The sequence below is a fragment of the Episyrphus balteatus genome, chromosome 4 (assembly GCF_945859705.1).
Source record: "Episyrphus balteatus chromosome 4, idEpiBalt1.1, whole genome shotgun sequence".
NCBI classification, from domain to species: Eukaryota; Metazoa; Arthropoda; class Insecta; order Diptera; family Syrphidae; genus Episyrphus; species Episyrphus balteatus.
The window spans coordinates 1,213,951-1,224,643 of record NC_079137.1 but is presented as its reverse complement, the minus strand read 5'-3'; the positions used below and the strand labels follow the sequence as shown (position 1 = coordinate 1,224,643).

Here is a 10,693-nt window from a genome sequence, read left to right as displayed (position 1 = left end):
GACTAATACAGAAAAATAACGGAAAAATACGCCATTGCTTCTTGTAAAATTCCCCGCATAAGTGAAAGTGTTTTTGATTGGATTAACCACAGAAAATAATAAAATTAGTGTTGTGAATCAGTTTTTTAATTAATTAATGTCGTTTTCGATTGGACGTCCAGAAGCGTTCGGAAGCGTTTGGAAGTCTTCTGAAACCGTTTTATTGAATTAAAAATGACAGCAAGAACGCTTCTCAGAAGAGAAATTCTCTTCTCGATTTAAAATCAGAATCAAATCCAGAAGCACTAATACATGAATATTTAAAAGTCAAAATAATCACTCAATCACTATTTTTTTTGGTTTTTCATTCAAAATGTTATTTTTATCTGTAATTAAACAAATAAACGCATTTTATACTTACTTAAAATATTCTGCAAACCAACTGTCCCATTTATTAGCTGAATATTACCGTTTTTGAAAATTAATTTGTAATATTTCATTTGAAGGAAAAAAAAATTATTTATGTTTGACATTCAAAATTTCACAGAATAACTAACACAAACACAAAAAACAGAATTGAGTGGAAGTGATTCAAACTGTTTTATTGGATTTCAGAATGAGTGAATCCTTGAGTGATTCCAATCGAAAACGACATAAGTAATAAAACCCAATAAGGTTATAGGTCGTTTCAAATCAAAAGTCCCATGGAAAATTGAGCAAAAATAAAAAAAACTCATTTGCTTACTGGAAGGAAGCATTTATGAGGCAGCTGAACTTTTTCTAACATTACGAAAAAATAACGAAGAACAGTTCTTGATATCCCTATTTTAATTAATTGATCCGTCTGTGAGATTCACTGGGTAAGCCTCAGAAAGCTGATGCAAGTCTCCCGGGCTTGCATCACTCCATATCCGCGGGCAATACAAAAAAACATACAATTATTTAATTATTTATCATTTGAAGGCAGTTGGGATAACTTTGCCGAAGATATTATTATAGGACTAGGTGAAGATGGACCAGAAATGTCCAGTTTATATGATAGCAATTCATAACTTAAAATTCTATTCACATCTTTTCATTTGTATAATTGGGCAGTAAATTTCTTATTTTTATTTTTCAATTATTTTGGAGGCGTCACCATAGAAATCATTAATAAACAAATTCAGATTTTTCGTTTGTTTATTTTTTTCTCTAGCATTTCTTTCATTCAAACAAGCATGATTTGTTGTTATTTTTGAGTTGATTTGTCGCAATGAGCCAATAAAATTGAGTTTTTTGTTTATTTGTACTCAATTTTATTGGAAGGGAGAAAATAAACTCAGAGTCAGGACTTTTGATTTGAAACAAGCTATAGTTGATAGCAATTCATAACTTAAAATTCTATTCACATCTTTTCATTTGTATAATTGGGCAGTAAATTTCTTATTTTTATTTTTCAATTATTTTGGAGGCGTCACCATAGAAATCATTAATAAACAAATTCAGATTTTTCGTTTGTTTATTTTTTTCTCTAGCATTTCTTTCATTCAAACAAGCATGATTTGTTGTTATTTTTGAGTTGATTTGTCGCAATGAGCCAATAAAATTGAGTTTTTTGTTTATTTGTACTCAATTTTATTGGAAGGGAGAAAATAAACTCAGAGTCAGGACTTTTGATTTGAAACAAGCTATAGTTGCATTGTCAACATTCAACATTTTTCTTTAAATAAAAAAAACTTCATTTCTGTAAATCGTCATCAATTAAAAACACAATTTAGGTAGTTTAAACTTAATATTTCTTTTTATTTATTTTTTATTTTTTTATAAATCTCACAGCTTTTGTGTAATTTTGTGTTTGTCTGTCATTTTACAATAGATATCTTTTGTTACAAACCACTGAATTGTTTATGTTTTGTTTTATTATATATAAACAAGAATCAAGAAGGTTATGTTTTTTTTTGTGGTTTGTTATTTCTCTCTTAAAACTAAAAACTTACAAATATTTCGTTTAAATTGTATTTATTGCTTAAAAAATAGTCTTGAAGAATTTTCGGGGTTTTTCTTTCTCTCTTTTTTCTCTCTCTCTCTCTCTTTTTTCAAAAAAAATGATTTTTATTTTTTAAATATACATAAAGATAAATAATAGGGTAAATGATAAGGGATATATTTTATGTGAATAAAAAACGGTGAAATAAAAAAAAAGACAAAAATAGTAAGAAGAAACTAAGATCAAAACTTAAGAAAAAATTTTTAAAAAAAGCCTGCTCCCCTGAATACATTTTTTAGGCAGCTGGTAAAACAAATACATTTCTTCAATAATAATAATTGACATGTCTGGTCAATAAGTTGCTAAAACTAACTTTCCAACTGGCATTCAGCCAGTTTTGAACCTTAAAACAGACACATAATAGACTTTGTAATAAGGTTCTTACACAATATGGCTATATTCTCTAGAAACTTTAAAAGCACATAGGATAAAATGCTAGATAAATTTCTCATTATTTAAAAAAAAAAAAACTGGCTCTTGAACTGAGAATGCAAGTTTTTTTTTTATACATATATATTTTCGAAGAGAGAACATTTCAGAAATCAGATAATAACGAATGCATTTTAGTTGTATTATCGTGTTTGGAGAGCATCATATTTCCTCTCTTTTATAAGAGCAGTTTATAATACGAAAAATAGATCTGAACGATGTATTTGTATTTCTTGGTTGAATAAATTTATTTACTTTCATGCCTTATCACTCGATTAGTTTCTTTTGTCCCAGTACTACTGCTGCTGGTGTTGTGGCATCACTACTTTTTTCTTGCCAAATCATTTGATTTAATTGACTTTTAAGCTGATCAGTTGGTGGTCTTTTAGCTGGAACAGCTGATAACATCAACTTAAGTAATTCATATTCTATGGGAAATTTATTAGAAAAACTTGGTGGAAATTTTCCATCTCTGAGATCTCGTAAAGTCACAATACGTTCCATTTCGGTGGAAAAATAAACCAACAACTCAAAGAAAATCAAACCCAACGAATAAATGTCCACTTTGTAGTCATAGTGTTGTCCTTTAAGTTGTTCAGGAGACATGTACAAGTGGGTTCCAACTTGTTGAGTATGCTTGGGGCATTGTGGTAGACCAGTTCCATCGCCACACGGTGTGACTAGATTTGGTATTTCTGACATATCCGTCACCAGACCAAAATCACCAATTTTAATTTGTCCATCTTGGGAAAAAAATATATTACTTGGCTTTAAGTCACGATGAATTAATCCTTTTAGATGAACATAATCAACTGCGTCTACAATCTGCTCGAATATTGGTCGAATTTGCATTGCTCGTGCTTCTGCTGTATTCTCTCGCAACCAATCACGAAGGCTGTCTTTGCGACACAGTTGCATTTGAATATATAGGAAAACTTTCGTTTGTATTTTAGGCCCAGAATATGGGACATTTTTTGCAGCCACTAAAGCTTTAGAGCGACCATTGAAATCCAATGATAGACTACTCTTACGTTTCCTTAACGAGTTCTCCTCCTCCGGAACATTTTCTGCAGCCTCTTCTTCATCGCCGTTAGCTCCACCATTTGCTGAATGAACAAATTCAATCTGAAACGAATCTGATAAATTGCTGCAGTCAAGATCACGTACTCTTCCATTGGCTTTTTGGAACAAAGACTCATTTGAATGAATATCAATGGCAATCGAATTACCGCAAGCCTGCTGTTCTTCATCTCTCATTGCCATCGACTGACTTTCCGTACGGAAGACAATGCATGAATCGTCGCCTTCGTCTTCGTCCTCCTCATCTATTATTCCGCATTCATCATCAAAGAAACTACTATCATCTTCTCCTCGTCCATTTGTGGTGGCACTACATTTAGTATTCACACTCGAGATCCATGATTCTAAAAGCTTCTTTTTGTCTTTGGCAAAATTATTATTCGATTGGCCATCGAATGGTGGCAATGTTGTTCCATCTGGTGTTTCGATTTCAATCGAATGAGACATTCCTTTAGCTATCCATCGGCTGTCTTCCTCTTCTTGCCATCCCGGGGGAGGTGTTTCAACCCAAGCTTGGAAATAACGGACAATATTGTGGTGTTCACAATTAGCAAGAGTTTTCACTTCGCGCATTACTCGTTCTCGTGAATCCTTTTTATTTGGCAGGGTTATTCTTTTTATGGCATATTTGCAATCGTCGAGTTTATTTTTCGCTTCAAATACAACTCCAAAGCCACCACGGCCAAGGCATCGCTCCAAATCGAAATCGGCTTGGAAGCGAGACAAAAAATTATCTCCAGAATGTGTTGTCGATTCGGAGAATGATCGCTGCCCAGAAAAGTTAGTTGCTGATCTTGTGATTGGCATTTCAATGGCCTCAGTTGCTGTTGGCACAGGAATATGACGTTCAATTACAACAATTTCTCTTTCTGGACGATTTCTGGGTCCGAGAAGGAAATTCACTAATACAGCTGTGGTAAATACAATCATAGCTATTTCCTTCCACCAAAACCATAGGGATATTATGACTACTTTGACAGGAGCATCAACATCATCAAAACTAAATCCAAATTCATCAACTACCGATGCATTGTTGTTGGCTGTTTTTGACAAAGTTGTGTTTGATGTAGATCCTGGTATTGGAGTTGTGGCAGAATCTGTGTTACAAATAGAATTGTTGGTTTGATTCGAAGATCGATCCTCGGCATAGAGATAAAATCCGTTGCCATTAACATATTCTGATGCATAGAGAACTGATTGGGCAGAAACTGCAGTATTGTCGACATCAAAAGGCACCAGCTCCTTGCCAGTTGTTGATAAATCTTCTTCGTCATCACTGCCATTTTCGATTGGGGCAATGGCGCTATTCTCATTGAAAATAACTAAGGAATTGCTACTTGCAGCTATCGGTTTCCATGGAATCTTCGGCAACTTTGATTCGTTATTCATCAGATGATTAAATAGATGAGTTTTATCCGTTATTTCTTTTCGAAGATTGAATGATTCCTAGAATGAGAAAATATATTTTGAATGACTATAGAGGGAAATAAGCTTTTATTAAACTAACCTGTATATATAATTGTTTCTGATACATTCCAAGATAAATCGATGGATTCAAAGAAGCAGGTGGATCAAATTCTGAACCGTCAGAATTCCAGAGCCATTGGGCAGTGCCAAAGAAATCAATTGATTGTAGCATATCGTCAGAGCCGATTTGCCAACCACTTACAATTGGATGTTCAAACTAAAAATAAATTAATTAATTTAAAAAGCTCATCGTTTTGGGTTTTTCTTTAAACTCACTTTGTGTTTCCATAAAAGATGTCCTGGATTTGATTTGCTAAATGCACATACAATGCCTTCTGGAACAATAACCTTAACTTCCAAGTCCAAAACAGCCATATCTAGTTCACTAAATTGTCGATCATGACATTCGGCACTCTTCATCAAATCCAATTCGTGTTGGCCGACACTGAAGTTCCAACGTTCCACACCTGTACGTGATTCAACTGCTCGAACTGTCTGAGTCTGACGTCGCACAACAATCACATCATCCAGTAGAGAATCATGTTCTTGAATTTGATCTGTATCAGGATTTGGTGTTTTTATAGCATCCTCTCCGCGACTATTTTGCATGGTATCTGAATCTGTGCTGTTTACACATCCATTCATGGAGCATTCGTACAACAATTGACCTGTACGAGCTGACACGCCATAAGAACGAGTCTCCTTGCCACCCGAAATAACCAAATCATCAGAAAACTTAAATGACGAACTGAGAAGATTTTCTGTAGTTATAGGAATTGGATCGATAGAATCTCCATCAAATTTGTAAATGCCACCACTTAGAGAGGGAATCATTCGAACGAATTGTCCATTGTTTGTTAATTCTAAACGATGAATACTCGATGAGATTAAAGGGCCCGGCCCAGTAGGCACACTCCAGCGAACTTTACCGCCTTTGGTGATATCAAGAGCTGATAGTGTTCCATCAAGTGTTGTTATATATAAAAGTCTACGATACAAATAATAAGTAAGATAAAATACGTTCAAAATTTTCTACGTGTATTGTAACAAATGATAACAAGTGAATTGCTAAAAAAAAGAAAAAACAATAACGACAGATAAGATATGTTTAATTATTTTGTAAGTTGAGTAAATGTCATGTATGGAAAGCAGCAAAATGATGAAAAACAAAAAAAAATTAATTCAAGAGCACATGTGAGATAACTTGGCAATGATTATTATTAAAAAAGTTTTTTATTTTGCATATGTGATGACTTTCAGTTTTGTTTTCTTTTATTGTACTTTTTGTTTATTTACTTTTTTTCATTTAACACAATTAAAGATGTTTTATTATGTCGTTATTCTTATTTATTATTTTCATTATTATAATTTTTTTGTATTTGCTAGGTTTTCATTTTATTTTGTGAAATATGTTATCAAGTAAAGTTTGGGCTTATTTTGTTCGTTCTTCGAAATATAAGTGCAATAGATCAGTAGTGAGAGGGTTGTGAATATTTTCTATTCTTAGGGACTTTCTGGCCATAAGGTGTTTTCAATCTTATCGGTCATTCAGAAACTCTTATTTACTGATTGAGAAAAAAAATTGTTTAATGAAATATTAATCAAGTACAAGAGAAGTCATTGAAATTATTAAAATAAGGACCTAACAGCCATAAAAAAAAGCTAAATTAGTACTCAAGTCGCACAAAGGTGTTGGTGCGAATATTTTACTGGCCGGCTTCTTTACAGCAACAGAATATAATTTGGTCGGATGAAAGCTTTCCAAAGGATTTAAGATGAGTAAAATCGAAGATTAACTAATACAGTGTGTATCCACACACTCTAATAATTAGTTTGAAGTACCTTAGATGTGATCAAACATAAAAGGGATTGCTTAGAAAAGATTTTTATCATAAGAGCGTTTCTACAAAGATTTCACAACTCTAACATGAATATTAAATTATTCTTTAACTTAATCATAAAGGTCGGGATAAACCTAATCATCTACTTTAAAACTTTTCTCAATGGAAATATGAATATAGCTTGAGCTAACAATATTAGTACATACTATTGATTAAATCTCAACAATACTGGATCTGTTAGGAGCGCTGATTGAATTTTCATTACTTAAACTCACTCTCATACTTTTTATACATTGCCTTTAAGGTTATAGGGCATTTTCGATCACAGAAGATAGCAGAATTTTCTGCCACTATCATCTACCTAATGCTTACGTGATAATTTATATCGTCATCACCAGGGAACGGATTTTCCTAGCTTTGCCTTTATAGAAAGTAAGAAAGTATAGACTATACAAACACGATTCATGTCCTCTTCATTTCAAAAACATATTTTTAATTTTGCCTATTGATTATGTCTTAACTAAGACTTTCAAGGGCTTTAATTTGAGAAAACGTTAAATGGGTAATAAGAGAAGATTAAACCGCAAAATATAAAAGCTATTCAGTTTTTACCGTTTTCCCAATAATTTTGCTAAATGGACTTACATTTAATTCTTTTTTTCAAAATTTTAAGATAAAAAGATATTTTTCAGTTATAAAAAGATACAGGGATTTAATTTAATGATAAAACATTCCCTTTCAATTGCATCATTTCTAGAATGCCTATTGGTCCTTTTCATTTGGGCATCTTAATTTGCTTGGTATGCAATTTGTTCTCATCCGCCAACCAGGCTCAAACACGCATAAACTTGATGAAAAGAAAACAGAACGAAAGCGAAACTTGAGCCCAAAGCAAAAAGCCAACAAATAAAAATACAACCGAATTGAATACAGAAAATGTAAACATCCAACAGGTGATAGAAATCTGAGTCACCATCAATTTTTTGGCTTGCGCGCTTCATTCGTGTTATCACACACAACAAACAGAAGAAAAAAATAAAATTAACAAAATATTTAATTAAACAATAACACGCAAACGTAATAATTACGAACCAATAAAAAAAAAATAAATAACCTAACTAAAAATCTGTTTCAATTGAAATTAAATTCTTCCTTGAATTTGCATAGAACTTTTTAGAAAATCTTCGAAACCTATAATATTTTGGGGGGTTGTGAAAATAAAGACACAATTTCAATTACCTGCGTCCGATAGTTCGATCTAGTTTTTCTCCACAAAAAGGCAATTGTTCAATGGAAGAAGATCCTTCCTGTCCTAAAGGAGTAGAAGAAGTTGCCACAGAAGCCGCAACAATTGATGTTAGCATAGTCAAATAGAGTAAAGACTTTTGAGAATTCCTTATGACATCCAAATAGTATAATAATTTTGATGTTTCCATGATATGTTTTGAAACGAAGAAGACGACGACGATTGCAACGACGACAGAAACTCCAATTGATTAGCGCCCATCAACTTTTGTTGTTTAAAACTTTTCTGCATAACTTTTTTATAGGCCAAAATATACTAATTAGATATTTATGCCAATTAAAATGAATTATGGAAAATTGAGTGTTTTAATATTTTGTTTTTTTTTTTTAAATAAATTAATCAAATTTTAGAAGAAACTCGGCCAGAGAACTGACGAGTAGGTTTTTGCTTTTTTCACGAACAACGAATAAATGAGAAATGTCAGAAATGTCAAATGAGTGCAAATCAAATGGGATATTTTTTTGTTGTGCTGGATTTGGATATTTGGATATTTTTGCGTTGGGTTGCGTTCCAGGTTATCGAAAAAAAATAATGTGTTGTCGTTTTCCCAAAAAGAAATGTAAATACCGCAATTGTGGAATGAAGGTACGGAAGGGTAGATGCCTTAGCGGTAATTGTATGAAAAAAAATCCACATCTGAACGTTAATGTGTCAGTTTGGAATTTTTTTCATACAAGTACCCGTACCGCTACCGCATGTACCCTTCGGTGTGGCCAAGCCTTGATCACATCGAAAAGATATGCGATAGCGGTATGGGAAATTGTATGAAAAAAATTCCAAACTGGAACGTCAATATTAGCCCTGTTCCATCCCTACTAACAGTTTAGCTTGGATTGTTTGATTGGAGGTGGTAGTTTACTCATGAGTAGATCTAGTACTACAAATAACACACGAACTTCTACTCGAGGAGATACGAAAGTGTAGTTGTTGTAGTAGATTTCTACTCAAGAGTTAAACTACCACCTCCAATGGAACAGGGCTATTAGGTGTGTTTTTTATTACCACCAGGCTTAACTGACAAAAAAAACGAATGTTCAGAAATCAGCAGACACAAACCAAATTTATAGTTGTCATATTTTTCGCTTTCGGGTTTTTCTTGTATTTTTCTTGTATGTATTAAGGTATAACTACAACGGCCACTTTTTGCAATAAGTCAGAAAGTGAAAATTTTCAAACGTCAGTTTTCACGTTAAGTTAAGCCCAGAGAAATCTTCGGGCTAAGAAAGTAAGACCAAGGGGCTAAGGTGTCGTTGTATTTAAGTTGTAAATTTCTTTGGCCCGACTGCGTTTTTTTGTCCAGTCCAGTTAAGCCCGGTGGTAGTAAAAAACACACCTATTAAGAATTTATCAACGTAGTTGTAAGCAGATTCAGCTACAAAATCACACATTCGTTTCCAACTATACCTACATTTTTTATCTGTAACAATTTAGCTTACGAAAAAAAAAGTCAGATACAAAATTCGTCATGCTTTTTCGATTTACAATATATGCGATTCAGTTCTACGAAAAAATTTAAACGACTGATTGGAGAAGCTTTCATGCATTTTTAAAACATTATAAGCCGTTAAAAATATAAACAAAAGAAAAGGTATCTTAAGTATAATATCTAAATCGTGTATTTTTATTGTTTTTTCTTAAATTTTCTGTAGTTGTTTTACATTTGTACATTTTCCATATTTTGCTAATATCTAATTTTGAAAGTCCATCTCGCTGACCCATTTTCGACAATCCAATTTTTTTCTATAAAATAAGAACAAACATTTAACAAAAATTTCTTCATTGCAAAACAAAATATATAATTACACACCAAGGGGACAAGTGTAGGTTTAAATAAGTCCATGGCAAACGCAAACGGTGAGTAATGTAACACACTTTCATAATCATATTTTATATTAAAAGTATCCGTTGAATTCGGAGTAGATTTTCCAAAATTTCTATACGAATCAGTTGGGATATTTTTCCAATTGATTTCTACATATTCATCTCGATCTTCTCTAGTATGTTCATGATTGAAACCTAAAACATGCATTAGTTCATGAATGGTAGTTCCAACTTTGAGTAAGCACATAGGACTTTGTAGGTTTAAAATTTGTTTTCCTCCAATTCTACCCAGACTCGACCAGCAGCCTGTTGGATTTTTTAATATCGTAACAAAATCTTTTTCAGTGGAATGCTGAATAAATTGAATGCAAGTTAAATTGTGATACATCTCAAAAGCTGTGTTGATTATTGTGAGCTCTTTAGGATCTTAAATAAAATATTTTACGAAAATTAGACAATAAAAATGAAAAGGATTTAAACAACATACCAAAATCCCCACGCACTTCAACTGGAACAATTCCATTTTTCCATCGAAAATTATGATTTAATATACCATTTTTTAACATAATCCCTGAGTTGTGAATATCACCTTCAAAGTAAGATCCTAGCTCTTCTGGGTTTTGTTTTTCATTTTTATATTTTCCCTCCGAATTTGACTGAGTTTTTGTGCTTTTTGAGAGACCTTCCAACTTAATATGAGACGGAATACCATCTGCTTTTCCCAAAACGTTAGCAAGTGCTAAT

At 32.7% G+C, this 10,693-nt stretch overlaps 2 protein-coding genes across 2 annotated transcripts; both read right to left on the bottom strand.

The window, feature by feature from the left end:
• Positions 1-2,515: 2,515 nt before the first annotated feature.
• On the bottom strand, positions 2,516-8,527 carry LOC129917787 (eukaryotic translation initiation factor 2-alpha kinase). The gene is made up of 4 exons (XM_055997936.1): positions 8,062-8,527; positions 5,258-5,969; positions 5,022-5,198; positions 2,516-4,960 (listed from the first exon to the last, which is right to left on the bottom strand). Exons 1-4 carry the CDS (start codon positions 8,256-8,258, stop codon positions 2,702-2,704), a joined length of 3,345 nt encoding a protein of 1,114 aa, XP_055853911.1. The 5' UTR covers positions 8,259-8,527; the 3' UTR covers positions 2,516-2,701.
• Positions 8,528-9,721: 1,194 nt separating this feature from the next.
• On the bottom strand, positions 9,722-10,396 carry LOC129917992 (hatching enzyme 1.2-like). The gene is made up of 2 exons (XM_055998274.1): positions 9,936-10,396; positions 9,722-9,868 (listed from the first exon to the last, which is right to left on the bottom strand). Exons 1-2 carry the CDS (start codon positions 10,335-10,337, stop codon positions 9,722-9,724), a joined length of 549 nt encoding a protein of 182 aa, XP_055854249.1. The 5' UTR covers positions 10,338-10,396.
• Between the last annotated feature and the right edge of the window lie 297 nt (positions 10,397-10,693).